This window comes from Betta splendens, chromosome 8 (genome assembly GCF_900634795.4).
Source record: "Betta splendens chromosome 8, fBetSpl5.4, whole genome shotgun sequence".
In the NCBI taxonomy this organism is placed as follows: Eukaryota; Metazoa; Chordata; class Actinopteri; order Anabantiformes; family Osphronemidae; genus Betta; species Betta splendens.
In genome coordinates, this window is record NC_040888.2 from 13,770,120 (window position 1) to 13,792,588 (window position 22,469).

General features: G+C 45.3%; 3 protein-coding genes across 3 annotated transcripts; all 3 read right to left on the reverse strand.

Annotated features, from left to right (window-relative positions):
- Positions 1-2,640: 2,640 nt before the first annotated feature.
- On the reverse strand, positions 2,641-5,420 carry LOC114860670 (heat shock 70 kDa protein 1). The gene is made up of 2 exons (XM_029159429.3): positions 5,255-5,420; positions 2,641-4,883 (listed from the first exon to the last, which is right to left on the reverse strand). Exon 2 carries the CDS (start codon positions 4,862-4,864, stop codon positions 2,945-2,947), a length of 1,920 nt encoding a protein of 639 aa, XP_029015262.1. The 5' UTR covers positions 4,865-4,883; positions 5,255-5,420; the 3' UTR covers positions 2,641-2,944.
- Positions 5,421-8,017: 2,597 nt separating this feature from the next.
- LOC114860658 (heat shock 70 kDa protein 1) lies at positions 8,018-10,758 on the reverse strand. Its single transcript, XM_029159407.3, has 2 exons — positions 10,597-10,758; positions 8,018-10,225 (listed from the first exon to the last, which is right to left on the reverse strand). The coding sequence occupies exon 2, from the start codon at positions 10,204-10,206 to the stop codon at positions 8,287-8,289; it is 1,920 nt and encodes a 639-aa protein (XP_029015240.1). The 5' UTR covers positions 10,207-10,225; positions 10,597-10,758; the 3' UTR covers positions 8,018-8,286.
- A 2,600-nt stretch (positions 10,759-13,358) lies between these two features.
- On the reverse strand, positions 13,359-16,099 carry LOC114860656 (heat shock 70 kDa protein 1). Its single transcript, XM_029159404.3, has 2 exons — positions 15,938-16,099; positions 13,359-15,566 (listed from the first exon to the last, which is right to left on the reverse strand). The coding sequence occupies exon 2, from the start codon at positions 15,545-15,547 to the stop codon at positions 13,628-13,630; it is 1,920 nt and encodes a 639-aa protein (XP_029015237.1). The 5' UTR covers positions 15,548-15,566; positions 15,938-16,099; the 3' UTR covers positions 13,359-13,627.
- Positions 16,100-22,469: the final 6,370 nt, after the last annotated feature.

Consider the following 22,469-nt stretch of genomic DNA (forward strand, 5'->3'; position numbering starts at 1 on the left):
ACTGCATGGAGCCTAATAAAAGCCTAAGCCCTAATTAACAGTAAACGAGTGAAACGTGACAGGAGAGACATTTATCTAGAATAAGTTATGATTTTAAATGGTAAATATTTATCTTGATTTGATTAAAAAAAATCAATTCAGAGGCATTTGCGAAAACACAGTTTCTCTGGTGAAACACTGCAGCGGACAAATGTGTCACAGAAATGGTGACACAGATGTCTGAAGGACATAAAGAACAAGCCTCTATATTTTTCTTTTTCACTGTCCAGTGTAAACCTCATACTACAAAAACAACTAAGGTCACATGCTCTTGCTCAATGACACACCATTAATATCTGGTTAGGATTGTGTTCAGTACTCAGCTGTAGTCAGACTTGTCTACTACTCAGTGTACAGATGGATCTTAGCATCATCATTTATAGTAAACTGCAGCCCCTTTTCAAAAATAAATGAATTTAAAATATAACCTTGAAGCTAAAAAATAGAGAACTAATAAGGTCGGCAAGCAGACAGTGTAAATTTACAAATAAAAAGTAGTCGTTATTATAAAAGTTACAATGAAAAAAAGGAATAGGCATACTTACTTTTCAGGTCAAAAATGGGATGGCACAAAATCGTTTTACAAAATATATATTAAATAAAATAGCTCAAAATATAATAAAGATTATAAAGATTAAGGACTTGCACAAGACAATTGAACAGCCAGTGACCAAGGGCAACACTGCCCATGTATCGCTGTATCAAAAACAGATGCTAATGAGCCGCTATTTTAATATTGTTTGTACTATATCATTCTCACTTCATATTTATTTAATATTTTCTCTGACTTTCTTTTCTTTATATCTGAAGAGGAGATTTATTGTAACATAAAGCGATGGTACAACAAACATCCCTAGTCGTCTAATGCATTTTTGTAAATTTAAGCAAAGAAGTTTTATTGTAATGTAACTGAATGAATTCAACTAGAAGAAACTGTACACATAAATTTAGATACTTACATTTACTTACATTTAAAGAAAGATAATAAGAGTGCAAGTGTTCAGCCAAAAAATCATAGACCACTTTAGTCGACATGTTCAACGGTGGGTCCCTCAGCTCCAGCTTATGCCTGTTACCAGGCATTCCAGAAAAATGTATTTATTAACCTAAACATCTTAGAAATACAAACTTATATAGTGTATAGGCATACATATTACGTAAATTTATACAGTAGATTTACTTCTGGCAAATGCTTTGTCCTTCTCCATAAAAAGCTGGAGGACACTGGAATGAACAGATGAAAATAAACTGTAATCATGTGATTACAATAAACAGCAACACAGCAGCACAAATACTGCCAGTCACTATACTGTAACAAATGATTAATGCCTCAATACTTTGGAAACAGGAAATACTAATGGGCTTTAATGATGCAATTAAACGCATTGCAATACCAATAGAACAGGATCCCACACACCCACTTGATGAACATTTGATGTAGCTCCACTGACCTCCGTCCGCCCGCAGACACAGGGCTCTGAGGTGTAGGAGAGCATGCTTTGGACGAAGCCTAATCCCCTCAGTCATCACTTCACAGAATCAAAGACCCAGATGAACTATACTGTTTTTGCTGTGGTCTATTGTCTTCATTGTTATTATTGTCACTTCTGTTACGATCGTGGGCGGCATGGTGGTGCCTCACATCGGAAAAGGTCCTAGGTTCGATCCTTGGGTTTTGCATCTTCTCCCTGTGTTTGTATGAATTCTCTCAGGTTCTCTGGTTTCCTCCCATGGTCCAAAGACAGGCAGTCAGGTTGATTGGTTCCTTTACATTGCCTGTGGGTGTGAGTGTGTGTGTGTGTGAATGGTTAAACAGCCACAAAATGCTGTCTGCTGCAGCTCTGCCTGGGGGGCTCTGTGTGGGCAGCTTGGGTTGCAACACCTGCCCTCCTGGAACTGAAGATGTGTGGGCTCCCTGGCTGCTGGGAATTCCTTCCTCTGCTTGCTGGATGGGCGTAGTGGCGGAGCCCCTCACATCACCCTGGCTTCCACAAGTGGCATTGTTCATGCACCAACGTCTGCCTCACCCTTTGGGTGAATAATGTTAAGCTACAGCCTTACTAACCTTGTAGTGGGACACTTTCCAAATCCAACTGTAAGTATTACTGATACTTATCACTACTAATATGAATAATGTGTGAATATGGAATTTGTGGTGTTGTATGTCATGACTTTTATTAAGTAGTATGGGATATGTATAATAATGCACATATGTATGTATATTGTATGTATATGTTTGAATTAGTATGTGCACATACCTTATTGGTATTAGTATTAATCTCCAAGGTAAACCACAGTACAAAAATTGTTTAGTTATGAATGTGTTAGCCTAAGGTACATCCATGCTTCTTATTTAATTTTATTTATTTATTTATTTTTTTGCTCCGATTGTTTACTTAACAGATTTGCTTGGTTTCAGCAGCTGGTTGCTGACACCAATATATATATATATTCTATATATACTCTTCTTGTTAAAGCAAAGCTGTCCATCACAATGTGGCATTCAGCGTAATATATGCTGCTTGCTAAACTGCTGGACAGAACGAAAAAAAAAAAAAAAAAAAAAAAAAAAAAAAAAACAGCCACAAAATACCGAGAAGATTTCTTAATAAAATAGCTTTATTAAAGTCTTCAACATGGCGCAAAAGAAATGTGTATTTACATATTTAAATAGGTTAGACATACATTACAATCTGAATCAATAGTAGAGACACAAACAGCCACAATACCGTTCTTTAAATCAACATTCCTAAATCTGTGGAGGTTTAAAGGACATTCACATAAAAACAAAAACATGTAAACCGTTTCTTTAGGGCTGAACTATAGCATAATATGAGCAAACGTATAACGTTTCAGTTAATCATCAACACAGTCTCATTGATGTGAGTCCACAGGAAGAGCCAGTTCAGTCAACCTCTTCGATCGTGGGGCCCTCAGCGCCTCCTCGTGCCTGCTCTCTACAACTACCAGTGGGCATTCCTCCCTGATACAACTTGCTGATGACGGGGCTGCACACTTTCTCCAGCTCTTTCTGCTTGTGCTGGTACTCGTCTTTATCAGCCAGCTGGTTGTTCTCCAGCCAGGCGATGGTCTCGTCACACTTCTCCATCACCTTCTTCTTGTCCTCCTCACTAATCTTGTCCTTCAGGTTCTCATCCTGCACACTGCTCTTGACGTTGAAGGCGAAGGACTCCAGGGAGTTCTTGGCAGAGATTTTGTCCCTCTGCTGCTCGTCGTCAGCTTTGTACTTTTCGGCGTCCTGCACCATCCTCTCGATCTCCTCTTTGCTCAGTCGGCCCTTATCGTTGCTGATGGTGATCTTGTTCTCTTTGCCGGTGCTCTTGTCCACGGCTGACACGTTGAGGATGCCGTTGGCGTCGATGTCGAAGGTGACCTCGATCTGAGGGACCCCTCGTGGTGCAGGAGGGAGTCCTGTCAGCTCAAACTTGCCCAGCAGGTTGTTGTCCTTGGTCATGGCTCTTTCCCCTTCGTAGACCTGGATGAGGACTCCGGGCTGGTTGTCAGAGTAGGTGCTGAAGACCTGGGTTTGTTTAGTGGGGATGGTGGTGTTGCGTTTGATCAGGGACGTCATGACTCCTCCGGCCGTCTCGATACCCAGGGACAGAGGTGCCACGTCCAGGAGCAGCAGGTCCTGAACGTTGCCTGAGGTGTCACCCGTGAGAATGGCGGCCTGGACGGCAGCACCGTAAGCCACCGCCTCATCTGGGTTGATGCTCTTGTTCAGCTCCCTGCCATTGAAGAAATCCTGCAGGAGCTTCTGGATTTTGGGGATTCGAGTGGAGCCTCCCACCAGTACAATGTCGTGGACCTGACCCTTGTCCATTTTGGCGTCCCTCAGGGCTTTCTCCACAGGCTCTAATGTTCCCCTGAACAGGTCGGAGCACAGCTCCTCAAAGCGAGCTCTGGTGATGGAGGTGTAGAAGTCCACGCCTTCGTACAGAGAGTCGATCTCGATGCTGGCCTGGGAGCTGGAGGACAGGGTCCTCTTGGCCCTCTCACATGCTGTGCGCAGCCTCCTCAAGGCTCTCTTGTTCTGGCTGATGTCCTTCTTGTGTTTCCTCCTGAACTCCTCGACAAAGTGGTTGACCATGCGGTTGTCAAAGTCTTCTCCCCCCAGGTGAGTGTCTCCAGCTGTGGCTTTGACCTCAAAGATGCCGTCTTCAATGGTCAGGATGGACACGTCGAAGGTGCCTCCACCCAGGTCAAAGATCAGGACGTTGCGTTCTCCTGACCTGCCTTTGTCCAGGCCGTACGCGATGGCGGCTGCCGTCGGCTCGTTGATGATCCTCAGGACGTTCAGTCCTGCGATGACGCCTGCGTCTTTGGTGGCCTGTCTCTGGGAGTCGTTGAAGTAGGCTGGGACTGTGATGACTGCGCTGGACACCTTGTGGCCCAGGTAGGCCTCAGCGATCTCCTTCATCTTCACCAGGACCATGGAGGAGATCTCCTCAGGGTAGAAGGCTTTGCTCTCTCCTTTGTGCTCTACTTGAATTTTGGGCTTGCCTCCATCTGACACCACATTGAAGGGCCAATGCTTCATGTCAGCCTGCACCATGGAGTCATCAAACTTTCTTCCAATCAGTCTCTTGGCATCAAAAACAGTGTTGCTGGGGTTCAGAGCCACCTGGTTCTTGGCTGCATCTCCAATGAGCCTCTCTGTGTCAGTGAACGCCACATAGCTGGGGGTGGTCCTGTTGCCCTGGTCGTTGGCAATGATTTCTACTTTTCCATGCTGGAAAACCCCCACACAGGAGTAGGTGGTGCCCAGGTCAATGCCGATCGCCACACCTTTAGCTGCAGACATTTTCTCTGGAGGTGGTTGCCTGTCAAACAGTGAAACTATAGATTAGACCCAAGATGAAACTGAGCAACACACAACTGCATCAGTAAATTGCCTCACAGCAGCAGGGATGTTTTTTTAATTTTTTTTATTAGTGCTCCTTTTGAAAAGTTCTCAAAGTTTTAAAAACAGTGTTTAAATATTCTGTCTGTCAAGTAAAAGTAACGTAGAATTTATGAGAGCAAATATTGTTTATTCATTTAAACATCAGTATCTCAATCCAATAAAAACATACAAATATTTACACTAAGAAGTATTTTGCATTTTTAATTATGCCACTTGAAACTATCGCATTACTGAATCAACCGTTCGTTCACTGTCATGTCTCCTGATAAAAATAAAAGTTGAACTTACAGTTGGCTGCTCTGTGTTGTAGCTGGAGCCTCTCCGTCTTCCTCTCTGGCGCTTCTGCTGCTCTCTGATCAGATTCTGTCTCTGTTCTCCGAGGCGCCGCCTTATATCTGTGGGAGCGACATTCTGGCTGCTTCCAGACGCTTCACACAGCTCATTGTCAAGTCGCAATGTGTCGCAATAATAGCTTCCGGTTTGTTGTTCCACAATAAACTATTATACCTTTTACAGTTATACAGATATGGACCTTTTCTATATTACATGGACGTGCGTTTACATGTAATACATGCTCTTATGTCTGTATGTGTGTGTTGGGGGGGGTTCAGATATATTTTACTTTTTCGACTTTGAACTGAATTACTTAGCAAATCCCATATTGTGAAAGCACAACCGGAAATAAGGATAACTACAGTACCACGAGAAGTTTCTCGAATTAACCGGAAAAATTCGGGCAAATGCCAGAGACTTCGAGACAGAAAAAAAGTTCTAACCTTACTGCTTGTAAATTATACATATACTGTACACACAATTTATGTTTGTGTTCTATAAATAGTAATGGGCATTAAGTATTAAAACGTTTTTATAGAAGTTTTTAAATTGTTATTTTACAACTGAAAAGAGATTGATGGCAGCACATTTTCAAATGCTGAATAGCTTCAATTGTAGATGTATTTTTGTGATTTTACATGCAGAAAGGTTTTTTTTAGAAAGGATCTTAAAGGTGATGTAGTGAACTAGACGGCTACAAGACAAGATGGAAAGATCCTAAAAAATCCTTTTGACTACATCAAAGCTGTAGATGTCTGTCAGCCAGTCCAGTGATATAGTGAGATTGGTTGTTTGCACACACTCACCTCATGCTGTTTCATTTTCAAATTTGATGGTAAACGTTTCACTCACTCTCCAGAGAAGAAGATATATTGATGTACTAACATCACCACCATGTAACGTAGAAAGAATCATAAACAAGTCAATTATGTTAAATATGTTAAAATAATAATTTATTGTGAAAGTAAATCCAGTAAATTCAGGGGATGGAGATGATTGTAACCTATAAACGCAGCATTAAGCAAACTGTCATCTAATAGTGACAAAACAAAGTGGGCTGTGTATTAACATATTCTGAGATGATGTAAGAGCTCTGATCTATGATAAATATATCATTTATTTTATATGTTAAATATAAAAACACTACAGCCTAGACATGAGTTGCTACTAATAGCTACTGAGTAGTAAGTGCCCGTTTCTATCTCATTTTGAATGGAACATTGTTTAAGACTTTTTTAACACACACACTCCATCCTTTTTATTTTAGCTGAAGTGACCAATCAGAGCAGGGTGCGCATCCTCATGCTGGATGGAGTATTAGTCAGTCCTCTACCCTGCAACAGAAACTTCTAGAACACAGAAACTTCTACATTTCATCGTCATCAGCAGTTCAAAACATTATTACATTTATTTGTGGTCATTGGTTCATGGTATCATGTTCACTCTCACCTCCACTTTCACATGCATTCACATGATCCTCATTACCCGTTATTACCCTATCCAGTACTTAAGAGCTAGTACCCGATACATTAAATGGACTCATCCTGCCCAGTTTAATAAGGCTGTAATACGTATAACTATAAATCACTTCCTTCATGATGGGAAGCCACACTGGGAACCAGTTTGGAACACTGGGCACATGTGTTACGACTGAAAACTACAGCTCTAGTATTTCAATAATGAAAGAATGTGGCCCAGAGACGACTCGCGTAAAAGGTCCTAAACTTAGCACGCCTACGCTAAAAAACTCTTAAATATATGTTTTCAAGTTTATCATCTGAATGTTGTGTAGTTGTTTAGGATGACTCTATACTGGAAGCAATGGATCAGCAGGACCGACCTGTTACTTGAGTGGATTTATAACTGTGTGACTCTAAACTAAGAACACTACTGTTATGATTGTAGATAGATTATTAATCACTTGACAACAAACATGAGTTTAGTATTATTACTGTTGGGCATAGCTTGGGCATATACAGAATTGATATAATGTATAGGGATACATATTATGCAAAGTGATACAGTAGATTCACTTCTGCCAAATGCTTTGTCCTCCTCCATATAAAACTGGAGGTGACTGGAATGAACAGAGGAGCATTCACTGTAATCATGTGATTACAATAAACAGCAACACAGCAGCACAAATACTGCCAGTCACTATACTGTAACAAATGATTAATGCCTCAATACTTTGGAAACAGGAAATACTAATGGGTTTTAATGATGCAATTAAACGCATTGCAATACCAATAGAACAGGATCCCACACACCCACTTGATGAACATTTGATGTAGCTCCACTGACCTCCGTCCGCCCGCAGACACAGGGCTCTGAGGTGTAGGAGAGCATGCTTTGGACGAAGCCTAATCCCCTCAGTTATCACTTCACAGAATCAAAGACCCAGATGAACTATACTGTTTTTGCTGTGGTCTATTGTCTTCATTGTTATTATTGTCACTTCTGTTACGATCGTGGGCGGCATGGTGGTGCCTCACATCGGAAAAGGTCCTAGGTTCGATCCTTGGGTTTTGCATCTTCTCCCTGTGTTTGTATGAATTCTCTCAGGTTCTCTGGTTTCCTCCCATGGTCCAAAGACAGGCAGTCAGGTTGATTGGTTCCTTTACATTGCCTGTGGGTGTGAGTGTGTGTGTGAATGGTTAAACAGCCACAAAATACCGAGAAGATTTCTTAATAAAATAGCTTTATTAAAGTCTTCAACATGGCACAAAAGAAATGTGTATTTACATATTTAAATAGGTTAGACATACATTACAATCTGAATCAATAGTAGAGACACAAACAGCCACAATACCGTTCTTTAAATCAACATTCCTAAATCTGTGGAGGATTAAAGGACATTCACATAAAACAAAAACATGTAAACCGTTTCTTTAGGGCTGAACTATAGCATAATATGAGCAAACGTATAACGTTTCAGTTAATCATCAACACAGTCTCATTGATGTGAGTCCACAGGAAGAGCCAGTTCAGTCAACCTCTTCGATAGTGGGGCCCTCAGCGCCTCCTCGTGCCTGCTCTCTACAACTACCAGTGGGCATTCCTCCCTGATACAACTTGCTGATGACGGGGCTGCACACTTTCTCCAGCTCTTTCTGCTTGTGCTGGTACTCGTCTTTATCAGCCAGCTGGTTGTTCTCCAGCCAGGCGATGGTCTCGTCACACTTCTCCATCACCTTCTTCTTGTCCTCCTCACTAATCTTGTCCTTCAGGTTCTCATCCTGCACACTGCTCTTGACGTTGAAGGCGAAGGACTCCAGGGAGTTCTTGGCAGAGATTTTGTCCCTCTGCTGCTCGTCGTCAGCTTTGTACTTTTCGGCGTCCTGCACCATCCTCTCGATCTCCTCTTTGCTCAGTCGGCCCTTATCGTTGCTGATGGTGATCTTGTTTTCTTTGCCGGTGCTCTTGTCCACGGCTGACACGTTGAGGATGCCGTTGGCGTCGATGTCGAAGGTGACCTCGATCTGAGGGACCCCTCGTGGTGCAGGAGGGAGTCCTGTCAGCTCAAACTTGCCCAGCAGGTTGTTGTCCTTGGTCATGGCTCTTTCCCCTTCGTAGACCTGGATGAGGACTCCGGGCTGGTTGTCAGAGTAGGTGCTGAAGACCTGGGTTTGTTTAGTGGGGATGGTGGTGTTGCGTTTGATCAGGGACGTCATGACTCCTCCGGCCGTCTCGATACCCAGGGACAGAGGTGCCACGTCCAGGAGCAGCAGGTCCTGAACGTTGCCTGAGGTGTCACCCGTGAGAATGGCGGCCTGGACGGCAGCACCGTAAGCCACCGCCTCATCTGGGTTGATGCTCTTGTTCAGCTCCCTGCCATTGAAGAAATCCTGCAGGAGCTTCTGGATTTTGGGGATTCGAGTGGAGCCTCCCACCAGTACAATGTCGTGGACCTGACCCTTGTCCATTTTGGCGTCCCTCAGGGCTTTCTCCACAGGCTCTAATGTTCCCCTGAACAGGTCGGAGCACAGCTCCTCAAAGCGAGCTCTGGTGATGGAGGTGTAGAAGTCCACGCCTTCGTACAGAGAGTCGATCTCGATGCTGGCCTGGGAGCTGGAGGACAGGGTCCTCTTGGCCCTCTCACATGCTGTGCGCAGCCTCCTCAAGGCTCTCTTGTTCTGGCTGATGTCCTTCTTGTGTTTCCTCCTGAACTCCTCGACAAAGTGGTTGACCATGCGGTTGTCAAAGTCTTCTCCCCCCAGGTGAGTGTCTCCAGCTGTGGCTTTGACCTCAAAGATGCCGTCTTCAATGGTCAGGATGGACACGTCGAAGGTGCCTCCACCCAGGTCAAAGATCAGGACGTTGCGTTCTCCTGACCTGCCTTTGTCCAGGCCGTACGCGATGGCGGCTGCCGTCGGCTCGTTGATGATCCTCAGGACGTTCAGTCCTGCGATGACGCCTGCGTCTTTGGTGGCCTGTCTCTGGGAGTCGTTGAAGTAGGCTGGGACTGTGATGACTGCGCTGGACACCTTGTGGCCCAGGTAGGCCTCAGCGATCTCCTTCATCTTCACCAGGACCATGGAGGAGATCTCCTCAGGGTAGAAGGCTTTGCTCTCTCCTTTGTGCTCTACTTGAATTTTGGGCTTGCCTCCATCTGACACCACATTGAAGGGCCAATGCTTCATGTCAGCCTGCACCATGGAGTCATCAAACTTTCTTCCAATCAGTCTCTTGGCATCAAAAACAGTGTTGCTGGGGTTCAGAGCCACCTGGTTCTTGGCTGCATCTCCAATGAGCCTCTCTGTGTCAGTGAACGCCACATAGCTGGGGGTGGTCCTGTTGCCCTGGTCGTTGGCAATGATTTCTACTTTTCCATGCTGGAAAACCCCCACACAGGAGTAGGTGGTGCCCAGGTCAATGCCGATCGCCACACCTTTAGCTGCAGACATTTTCTCTGGAGGTGGTTGCCTGTCAAACAGTGAAACTATAGATTAGACCCAAGATGAAACTGAGCAACACACAACTGCATCAGTAAATTGCCTCACAGCAGCAGGGATGTTTTTTTAATTTTTTTTATTAGTGCTCCTTTTGAAAAGTTCTCAAAGTTTTAAAAACAGTGTTTAAATATTCTGTCTGTCAAGTAAAAGTAACGTAGAATTTATGAGAGCAAATATTGTTTATTCATTTAAACATCAGTATCTCAATCCAATAAAAACATACAAATATTTACACTAAGAAGTATTTTGCATTTTTAATTATGCCACTTGAAACTATCGCATTACTGAATCAACCGTTCGTTCACTGTCATGTCTCCTGATAAAAATAAAAGTTGAACTTACAGTTGGCTGCTCTGTGTTGTAGCTGGAGCCTCTCCGTCTTCCTCTCTGGCGCTTCTGCTGCTCTCTGATCAGATTCTGTCTCTGTTCTCCGAGGCGCCGCCTTATATCTGTGGGAGCGACATTCTGGCTGCTTCCAGACGCTTCACACAGCTCATTGTCAAGTCGCAATGTGTCGCAATAATAGCTTCCGGTTTGTTGTTCCACAATAAACTATTATACCTTTTACAGTTATACAGATATGGACCTTTTCTATATTACATGGACGTGCGTTTACATGTAATACATGCTCTTATGTCTGTATGTGTGTGTTGGGGGGGTTCAGATATATTTTACTTTTTCGACTTTGAACTGAATTACTTAGCAAATCCCATATTGTGAAAGCACAACCGGAAATAAGGATAACTACAGTACCACGAGAAGTTTCTCGAATTAACCGGAAAAATTCGGGCAAATGCCAGAGACTTCGAGACAGAAAAAAAGTTCTAACCTTACTGCTTGTAAATTATACATATACTGTACACACAATTTATGTTTGTGTTCTATAAATAGTAATGGGCATTAAGTATTAAAACGTTTTTATAGAAGTTTTTAAATTGTTATTTTACAACTGAAAAGAGATTGATGGCAGCACATTTTCAAATGCTGAATAGCTTCAATTGTAGATGTATTTTTGTGATTTTACATGCAGAAAGGTTTTTTTTAGAAAGGATCTTAAAGGTGATGTAGTGAACTAGACGGCTACAAGACAAGATGGAAAGATCCTAAAAAATCCTTTTGACTACATCAAAGCTGTAGATGTCTGTCAGCCAGTCCAGTGATATAGTGAGATTGGTTGTTTGCACACACTCACCTCATGCTGTTTCATTTTCAAATTTGATGGTAAACGTTTCACTCACTCTCCAGAGAAGAAGATATATTGATGTACTAACATCACCACCATGTAACGTAGAAAGAATCATAAACAAGTCAATTATGTTAAATATGTTAAAATAATAATTTATTGTGAAAGTAAATCCAGTAAATTCAGGGGATGGAGATGATTGTAACCTATAAACGCAGCATTAAGCAAACTGTCATCTAATAGTGACAAAACAAAGTGGGCTGTGTATTAACATATTCTGAGATGATGTAAGAGCTCTGATCTATGATAAATATATCATTTATTTTATATGTTAAATATAAAAACACTACAGCCTAGACATGAGTTGCTACTAATAGCTACTGAGTAGTAAGTGCCCGTTTCTATCTCATTTTGAATGGAACATTGTTTAAGACTTTTTTAACACACACACTCCATCCTTTTTATTTTAGCTGAAGTGACCAATCAGAGCAGGGTGCGCATCCTCATGCTGGATGGAGTATTAGTCAGTCCTCTACCCTGCAACAGAAACTTCTAGAACACAGAAACTTCTACATTTCATCGTCATCAGCAGTTCAAAACATTATTACATTTATTTGTGGTCATTGGTTCATGGTATCATGTTCACTCTCACCTCCACTTTCACATGCATTCACATGATCCTCATTACCCGTTATTACCCTATCCAGTACTTAAGAGCTAGTACCCGATACATTAAATGGACTCATCCTGCCCAGTTTAATAAGGCTGTAATACGTATAACTATAAATCACTTCCTTCATGATGGGAAGCCACACTGGGAACCAGTTTGGAACACTGGGCACATGTGTTACGACTGAAAACTACAGCTCTAGTATTTCAATAATGAAAGAATGTGGCCCAGAGACGACTCGCGTAAAAGGTCCTAAACTTAGCACGCCTACGCTAAAAAACTCTTAAATATATGTTTTCAAGTTTATCATCTGAATGTTGTGTAGTTGTTTAGGATGACTCTATACTGGAAGCAATGGATCAGCAGGACCGACCTGTTACTTGAGTGGATTTATAACTGTGTGACTCTAAACTAAGAACACTACTGTTATGATTGTAGATAGATTATTAATCACTTGACAACAAACATGAGTTTAGTATTATTACTGTTGGGCATAGCTTGGGCATATACAGAATTGATATAATGTATAGGGATACATATTATGCAAAGTGATACAGTAGATTCACTTCTGCCAAATGCTTTGTCCTCCTCCATATAAAACTGGAGGTGACTGGAATGAACAGAGGAGCATTCACTGTAATCATGTGATTACAATAAACAGCAACACAGCAGCACAAATACTGCCAGTCACTATACTGTAACAAATGATTAATGCCTCAATACTTTGGAAACAGGAAATACTAATGGGTTTTAATGATGCAATTAAACGCATTGCAATACCAATAGAACAGGATCCCACACACCCACTTGATGAACATTTGATGTAGCTCCACTGACCTCCGTCCGCCCGCAGACACAGGGCTCTGAGGTGTAGGAGAGCATGCTTTGGACGAAGCCTAATCCCCTCAGTTATCACTTCACAGAATCAAAGACCCAGATGAACTATACTGTTTTTGCTGTGGTCTATTGTCTTCATTGTTATTATTGTCACTTCTGTTACGATCGTGGGCGGCATGGTGGTGCCTCACATCGGAAAAGGTCCTAGGTTCGATCCTTGGGTTTTGCATCTTCTCCCTGTGTTTGTATGAATTCTCTCAGGTTCTCTGGTTTCCTCCCATGGTCCAAAGACAGGCAGTCAGGTTGATTGGTTCCTTTACATTGCCTGTGGGTGTGAGTGTGTGTGTGAATGGTTAAACAGCCACAAAATACCGAGAAGATTTCTTAATAAAATAGCTTTATTAAAGTCTTCAACATGGCACAAAAGAAATGTGTATTTACATATTTAAATAGGTTAGACATACATTACAATCTGAATCAATAGTAGAGACACAAACAGCCACAATACCGTTCTTTAAATCAACATTCCTAAATCTGTGGAGGATTAAAGGACATTCACATAAAACAAAAACATGTAAACCGTTTCTTTAGGGCTGAACTATAGCATAATATGAGCAAACGTATAACGTTTCAGTTAATCATCAACACAGTCTCATTGATGTGAGTCCACAGGAAGAGCCAGTTCAGTCAACCTCTTCGATAGTGGGGCCCTCAGCGCCTCCTCGTGCCTGCTCTCTACAACTACCAGTGGGCATTCCTCCCTGATACAACTTGCTGATGACGGGGCTGCACACTTTCTCCAGCTCTTTCTGCTTGTGCTGGTACTCGTCTTTATCAGCCAGCTGGTTGTTCTCCAGCCAGGCGATGGTCTCGTCACACTTCTCCATCACCTTCTTCTTGTCCTCCTCACTAATCTTGTCCTTCAGGTTCTCATCCTGCACACTGCTCTTGACGTTGAAGGCGAAGGACTCCAGGGAGTTCTTGGCAGAGATTTTGTCCCTCTGCTGCTCGTCGTCAGCTTTGTACTTTTCGGCGTCCTGCACCATCCTCTCGATCTCCTCTTTGCTCAGTCGGCCCTTATCGTTGCTGATGGTGATCTTGTTTTCTTTGCCGGTGCTCTTGTCCACGGCTGACACGTTGAGGATGCCGTTGGCGTCGATGTCGAAGGTGACCTCGATCTGAGGGACCCCTCGTGGTGCAGGAGGGAGTCCTGTCAGCTCAAACTTGCCCAGCAGGTTGTTGTCCTTGGTCATGGCTCTTTCCCCTTCGTAGACCTGGATGAGGACTCCGGGCTGGTTGTCAGAGTAGGTGCTGAAGACCTGGGTTTGTTTAGTGGGGATGGTGGTGTTGCGTTTGATCAGGGACGTCATGACTCCTCCGGCCGTCTCGATACCCAGGGACAGAGGTGCCACGTCCAGGAGCAGCAGGTCCTGAACGTTGCCTGAGGTGTCACCCGTGAGAATGGCGGCCTGGACGGCAGCACCGTAAGCCACCGCCTCATCTGGGTTGATGCTCTTGTTCAGCTCCCTGCCATTGAAGAAATCCTGCAGGAGCTTCTGGATTTTGGGGATTCGAGTGGAGCCTCCCACCAGTACAATGTCGTGGACCTGACCCTTGTCCATTTTGGCGTCCCTCAGGGCTTTCTCCACAGGCTCTAATGTTCCCCTGAACAGGTCGGAGCACAGCTCCTCAAAGCGAGCTCTGGTGATGGAGGTGTAGAAGTCCACGCCTTCGTACAGAGAGTCGATCTCGATGCTGGCCTGGGAGCTGGAGGACAGGGTCCTCTTGGCCCTCTCACATGCTGTGCGCAGCCTCCTCAAGGCTCTCTTGTTCTGGCTGATGTCCTTCTTGTGTTTCCTCCTGAACTCCTCGACAAAGTGGTTGACCATGCGGTTGTCAAAGTCTTCTCCCCCCAGGTGAGTGTCTCCAGCTGTGGCTTTGACCTCAAAGATGCCGTCTTCAATGGTCAGGATGGACACGTCGAAGGTGCCTCCACCCAGGTCAAAGATCAGGACGTTGCGTTCTCCTGACCTGCCTTTGTCCAGGCCGTACGCGATGGCGGCTGCCGTCGGCTCGTTGATGATCCTCAGGACGTTCAGTCCTGCGATGACGCCTGCGTCTTTGGTGGCCTGTCTCTGGGAGTCGTTGAAGTAGGCTGGGACTGTGATGACTGCGCTGGACACCTTGTGGCCCAGGTAGGCCTCAGCGATCTCCTTCATCTTCACCAGGACCATGGAGGAGATCTCCTCAGGGTAGAAGGCTTTGCTCTCTCCTTTGTGCTCTACTTGAATTTTGGGCTTGCCTCCATCTGACACCACATTGAAGGGCCAATGCTTCATGTCAGCCTGCACCATGGAGTCATCAAACTTTCTTCCAATCAGTCTCTTGGCATCAAAAACAGTGTTGCTGGGGTTCAGAGCCACCTGGTTCTTGGCTGCATCTCCAATGAGCCTCTCTGTGTCAGTGAACGCCACATAGCTGGGGGTGGTCCTGTTGCCCTGGTCGTTGGCAATGATTTCTACTTTTCCATGCTGGAAAACCCCCACACAGGAGTAGGTGGTGCCCAGGTCAATGCCGATCGCCACACCTTTAGCTGCAGACATTTTCTCTGGAGGTGGTTGCCTGTCAAACAGTGAAACTATAGATTAGACCCAAGATGAAACTGAGCAACACACAACTGCATCAGTAAATTGCCTCACAGCAGCAGGGATGTTTTTTTAATTTTTTTTATTAGTGCTCCTTTTGAAAAGTTCTCAAAGTTTTAAAAACAGTGTTTAAATATTCTGTCTGTCAAGTAAAAGTAACGTAGAATTTATGAGAGCAAATATTGTTTATTCATTTAAACATCAGTATCTCAATCCAATAAAAACATACAAATATTTACACTAAGAAGTATTTTGCATTTTTAATTATGCCACTTGAAACTATCGCATTACTGAATCAACCGTTCGTTCACTGTCATGTCTCCTGATAAAAATAAAAGTTGAACTTACAGTTGGCTGCTCTGTGTTGTAGCTGGAGCCTCTCCGTCTTCCTCTCTGGCGCTTCTGCTGCTCTCTGATCAGATTCTGTCTCTGTTCTCCGAGGCGCCGCCTTATATCTGTGGGAGCGACATTCTGGCTGCTTCCAGACGCTTCACACAGCTCATTGTCAAGTCGCAATGTGTCGCAATAATAGCTTCCGGTTTGTTGTTCCACAATAAACTATTATACCTTTTACAGTTATACAGATATGGACCTTTTCTATATTACATGGACGTGCGTTTACATGTAATACATGCTCTTATGTCTGTATGTGTGTGTTGGGGGGGTTCAGATATATTTTACTTTTTCGACTTTGAACTGAATTACTTAGCAAATCCCATATTGTGAAAGCACAACCGGAAATAAGGATAACTACAGTACCACGAGAAGTTTCTCGAATTAACCGGAAAAATTCGGGCAAATGCCAGAGACTTCGAGACAGAAAAAAAGTTCTAACCTTACTGCTTGTAAATTATACATATACTGTACACACAATTTATGTTTGTGTTCTATAAATAGTAATGGGCATTAAGTATTAAAACGTTTTTATAGAAGTTTTTAAATTGTTATTTTACAACTGAAAAGAGATTGATGGCAGCACATTTTCAAATGCTGAATAGCTTCAATTGTAGATGTATTTTTGTGATTTTACATGCAGAAAGGTTTTTTTTAGAAAGGATCTTAAAGGTGATGTAGTGAACTAGACGGCTACAAGACAAGATGGAAAGATCCTAAAAAATCCTTTTGACTACATCAAAGCTGTAGATGTCTGTCAGCCAGTCCAGTGATATAGTGAGATTGGTTGTTTGCACACACTCACCTCATGCTGTTTCATTTTCAAATTTGATGGTAAACGTTTCACTCACTCTCCAGAGAAGAAGATATATTGATGTACTAACATCACCACCATGTAACGTAGAAAGAATCATAAACAAGTCAATTATGTTAAATATGTTAAAATAATAATTTATTGTGAAAGTAAATCCAGTAAATTCAGGGGATGGAGATGATTGTAACCTATAAACGCAGCATTAAGCAAACTGTCATCTAATAGTGACAAAACAAAGTGGGCTGTGTATTAACATATTCTGAGATGATGTAAGAGCTCTGATCTATGATAAATATATCATTTATTTTATATGTTAAATATAAAAACACTACAGCCTAGACATGAGTTGCTACTAATAGCTACTGAGTAGTAAGTGCCCGTTTCTATCTCATTTTGAATGGAACATTGTTTAAGACTTTTTTAACACACACACTCCATCCTTTTTATTTTAGCTGAAGTGACCAATCAGAGCAGGGTGCGCATCCTCATGCTGGATGGAGTATTAGTCAGTCCTCTACCCTGCAACAGAAACTTCTAGAACACAGAAACTTCTACATTTCATCGTCATCAGCAGTTCAAAACATTATTACATTTATTTGTGGTCATTGGTTCATGGTATCATGTTCACTCTCACCTCCACTTTCACATGCATTCACATGATCCTCATTACCCGTTATTACCCTATCCAGTACTTAAGAGCTAGTACCCACAACATTAAATGGACTCATCCTGCCCAGTTTAATAAGGCTGTAATACGTATAACTATAAATCACTTCCTTCATGATGGGAAGCCACACTGGGAACCAGTTTGGAACACTGGGCACATGTGTTACGACTGAAAACTACAGCTCTAGTATTTCAATAATGAAAGAATGTGGCCCAGAGACGACTCGCGTAAAAGGTCCTAAACTTAGCACGCCTACGCTAAAAAGTTGTAGTAAAGGAACTATACTGTTTTTGCTTTGGTCTATTGTCTTCATTGTTATTATTGTCACTTCTGTTACGATCGTGGGCGGCATGGTGGTGCCTCACATCGGAAAAGGTCCTAGGTTCGATTCTTGGGTTTTGCTATGTTATGTTCTCCCTGTGTTTGTATGAATTCTCTCAGGTTCTCTGGTTTCCTCTGTTGTGTAAAAATTCATAAAGTTTATAAAGTAATTACTGTTGAGATTCCAGGAGACAATGTTACAAAATAATATGGCACCTGCTGTACTACAACAGAACCCAACAGCACCCACTCTGGCAGGTGTGGATAATAGCACTCACGGGGTAATGTGTGTAAGGAGGAGACCCTGTTATGCAACAGAAGTGTAGTAGCACCAAGACCATTAAAACTACAGTGTGTTTTACTGACCTAGATAAGGCAGGTGGGAGGAGTGCAGCTTCTGCAGCAAGCTCCTGACCTAGAGTAACCTGACCTTGGGAAAGTAAAGGTTTGGAGGGGAGCTGCCCCGCCCGGGGAGAAAAGGGCAGAGCAACAAGTGTCTTCACTTTGTTTGGGATTATGATTGGGTAAAAATATAATAAAATAATGGTCAAAAACACCCTAAAAGGTCAAGATGATGATCTAACGTCCGGGGAGCTGAATCCCACCCCGTGAGCAACAGGTATATAATGTGATGTTGTGACCAAAAATCCTCAGTCTGTCTTGTCTTCTGTCACTTTTCTGTGGAATAAACGCTTTGTCGACCCTGGATCTTATTGCTCTGGACTTAGTCATTTTTTGAGACCCTGCGGTTGGGACTTAGAATAATTTTAGGATCTGGCTACTGGGACTTAGAATAATTTTAGGATCTTGCTTTGGACTTAGTTTATTTTCCACACTTTGGGAGTTTTATTTCTTCACCTCTTTGGGAAGTTACTAATTTTCTGGAACCTTACTATTGTGCATTTTAGTTCATTTTTCTTCTTTTTGGGATTTACCATTTAATCTCTGGAATTTATATATTTAGAATTTTATTATCTCAATAAAGGATAATTTACACCTATTGGATTTATAAAAAGCTCAGTCAGATTGGAATACAAAATTTAAAGGCTTTAGTGTCGGACACGACATTTTGGCAAGCCAGCCAGGAGGATCGACTGGGGGAGAGACGGCGAAGCTCAGGGGCCCCAATCCACCATTAAGGTGAGCTAAATTTTCTTTTATTTATCTAATTTATGAGTCGAGCTGTCTACTCCTTCCAGCCCAAGGCCAACAGATAGTGTGGGCCTTTCCGAAAAAACCTAGAAATAAAATAAAACATTAAAACATATTTTTTAGAGAACAAGCAGTGTACTCCAGGACAGGCATTTAAAGGTGTTTGTCTGTGTTTTTGTGTGCAACTAACAATTTATGTTTGTCTGTATGTGTTTTAACTAACCACTCGTAGCGTCCTTATCTATGTGTGTGTAACCGAGTGTGACCGGATGTGAATGGGAGTGTGTGAGGCCTGTCATGATCAGTGTCTTTGTCTCTAGTTGTTCCCTGTTTTCACGTCATGTCCTCCTTGTCTTATTTTGGTTCCAGGTTCCAGTTCCGGTTTTATTTTGGTAGCACTCCCAGTTTCTGTTTCCGTTCTTGCGTTACTTCCTGTTATCAGTTCTGTTCTCCCTAGTTCATTACCCACACCTGTCGGTAATCAGTTAATCAAATCACTGTATTTAACCACCACCTGTGTCCTTAGTTCGATGCCAGATTGTCGTATTCTAGTTCCCTGAGTGTTCGTGTTTCCCGTGTCCTGTTCCTGCCCGTATCATGTATCCTGCCCGACCTTGGATTACCTACTTACCGTGAGTTTTTGCCTGTTCCCTGTCTGTACTTTCGCCGAGCCTTTTCTGTGTATGACCTGGACCGTCTGACCGTGCCTTTGAGAATAAACCCTTTTGTGGATTATAATATCGCCTCCGTGCTGTGCATGTGGGTTCGCCGTCTGCCTGCTTCGAGTTCCTGACAGAACAATCTGGCATGACTTGGACCCAGCCAGCACTTAGCCTCCGGTCAGGTCAGTGACTGTTTTTCCTTGTTTTTTTTACGGCGAATATAACTCTCCCGCGGAAGTATGGAGTTTACCTGCGCCGAGCTACCCAGCGACCTACATAAGTATTTCGAGATCCTTGCGGAGGATTACCGACGGGCTAGTAACTCGGAGGATCAGCGCAGCGCCGTAGAGGTGGCAATAGTGACGCTGGAGGACGATGACACCGCGTTAGATCACCCCAGCGTTCATCGCCTCTACGAGCGACTATGCGCGAAGTTTGATGAATTAAGCGACACGCTCTGTACCACGCCAGCGCCAGTCGCACCGCCTATGGTTTCGGTTTCCTCCTCCCCGCCCCGTCGGATCGTCGTGCCTGCACCAACCTGCCCAGCTCCATGGTTATTTCCCTGGGAGGATTTCCTGCTCTCACGCGGCCCTCAGTCTCCAGTTCCGCCGCGCGCTGCTCAGCCTCCAAGTCAGCCGCGCGCTGCTCAGTCTCCAGTTCAGCCGCGCGCTGCTCAGTCTCCAGTTCAGCCGCGCGCTGCTCAGTCTCCAGTTCAGCCGCGCGCTGCTCAGTCTCCAGTTCAGCCGCGCGCTGCTCAGCCTCCAAGTCAGCCGCGCGCTGCTCAGCCTCCAAGTCAGCCGCGCGCTGCTCAGCCTCCAAGTCAGCCGCGCGCTGCTCAGCCTCCAAGTCAGCCGCGCGCTGCTCAGTTCCCAAGTCAGCCGCGCGCTGCTCAGTTTCCAAGTCAGCCGCGCGCTGCTCAGTTTCCAAGTCAGCCGCGCGCTGCTCAGTTTCCAAGTCAGCCGCGCGCTGCCCAGACCCCAGTTCAGCCGCGCGTTGCCCAGGCCCCAGTTAAACCGTGTGTTACTCATGCCCCGGTGCAGCCCTGTCGTCTCCAGGCCCCAGCCCAGTCAAACCTAGTCCAGACCCCAGATCAGCCGTGTGTTGCCCAGACCCCAGATCAGCCGTGTGTTGCCCAGACCCCAGATCAGCCGTGTGTTGCCCAGACCCCAGATCAGCCGTGTGTTGCCCAGACCCCAGATCAGCCGTGTGTTGCCCAGACCCCTGATCAGCCGTGTGTTGCCCAGACCCCTGATCAGCCGTGTGTTGCCCAGACCCCAGATCAGTCGTGTGTTGCCCTGACCCCAGTTCCGTCCTTGTCCCCGTCAGAGGGCGCTGTCCGTCTGACGACTGTTAACCCCACCCAATCAGGCCCGACGTCTCCCCCGTCGAGCTCGGCAGCTGTAAGCTGTCATGCCAGCTCCGGAGGGGACGCCGCTCCAGTCCCTGTCGGCCATGTTGCGGCCGTTCCAGTCCCTGTCGGCCATGTTGCGGCCGTTCTAGTTCCTGTCGGCTCCTCAGAGGAGGACGCCGTTCCTGTTCCCGTCGGCCATATTGAGGCCGTTCTAGTTCCAGTTCCTGTCGGCTCCTCAGAGGAGGACGCCGTTCTAGTCCCTGTCGGCCATATTGAGGCCGTTCTAGTTCCAGTTCCTGTCGGCTCCTCAGAGGAGGACGCCGTTCTAGTTCCTGTCGGCCAAGCAGAGGCCGTTCCAGTTCCTGTCGGCCATGTTGCGGTCGTTCCAGTTCCTGTCGGCCATGTTGCGGTCGTTCCAGTTCCTGTCGGCCATGTTGAGGTCGTTCCAGTTCCTGTCGGCCATGTTGAGGTCGTTCCAGTTCCTGTCGGCCATGTTGAGGTCGTTCCAGTTCTTGTCGACCAAGTTGAGGTCGTTCCAGTTCCTGTTCCTGTCGGCCATGTTGAGGTCGTTCCAGTTCCTGTCCCTGTCGACCAAGTTGAGGTCGTTCCAGTTCCTGTCCCTGTCGACCAAGTTGAGGTCGTTCCAGCTCCTGTCCCTGTCGACCAAGTTGAGGGCGTTCCCGTAGGCCAAGTAGAGGGCGTTCCCGTAGGCCAAGTAGAGGGCGTTCCCGTAGGCCAAGTAGAGGTCACCCCTGTCTCTGACCCCGTTCCTGTCGGCCCTGTAGCGGTCGTTCCATTCCCCGTTCCCGTCGGCCCTGTAGCGGTCGTTCCAGTCCCCGTCACCCTTGGAGCCGCAGCGCCCGCCGGCCTCCAGGAGGAGGCAGCACCTGCAGTTCCTGCGCACCTCCAGGAGGAGGTCGCGCCAGTCGCAGTTCCTGCGCACCTCCAGGAGGAGGTCGCGCCAGCCGCAGTTCCTGCGCACCTCCAGGAGGAGGTCGCGCTAGTCGCAGTTCCTGCGCACCTCCAGGAGGAGGTCGCGCCAGTCGCAGTTCCTGCGCACCTCCAGGAGGAGGTCGCGCCAGCCGCAGTTCCTGCGCACCTCCAGGAGGAGGTTGCGCCAGCCGCAGTTCCTGCGCACCTCCAGGAGGAGGTTGCGCCAGCCGCAGTTCCCTGCGCACCTCCAGGAGGAGGTTTGCACCAGCCGCAGTTCCTGCGCACCTCCAGGAGGAGGTTGCGCCAGCCGCAGTTCCTGCGCACCTCCAGGAGGAGGTTGCGCCAGCCGCAGTTCCTGCGCACCTCCAGGAGGAGGTTGCGCCAGCCGCAGTTCCTGCGCACCTCCAGGAGGAGGTTGCGCCAGCCGCAGTTCCTGCGCACCTCCAGGAGGAGGTTGCGCCAAGCCGCAGTTCCTGCGCACCTCCAGGAGGAGGTTGCGCCAGCCGCAGTTCCTGCGCACCTCCAGGAGGAGGTTGCGCCAGCCGCAGTTCCTGCGCACCTCCAGGAGGAGGTTGCGCCAGCCG

Excerpts from the sequence above, each read along its gene's own strand:
- LOC114860658 (XM_029159407.3), bottom strand. The coding sequence starts at position 10,206 with ATGTCTGCAGCTAAAGGTGTGGCGATCGGCATTGACCTGGGCACCACC.
- LOC114860656 (XM_029159404.3), bottom strand. The coding sequence starts at position 15,547 with ATGTCTGCAGCTAAAGGTGTGGCGATCGGCATTGACCTGGGCACCACC.
- LOC114860670 (XM_029159429.3), bottom strand. The coding sequence starts at position 4,864 with ATGTCTGCAGCTAAAGGTGTGGCGATCGGCATTGACCTGGGCACCACC.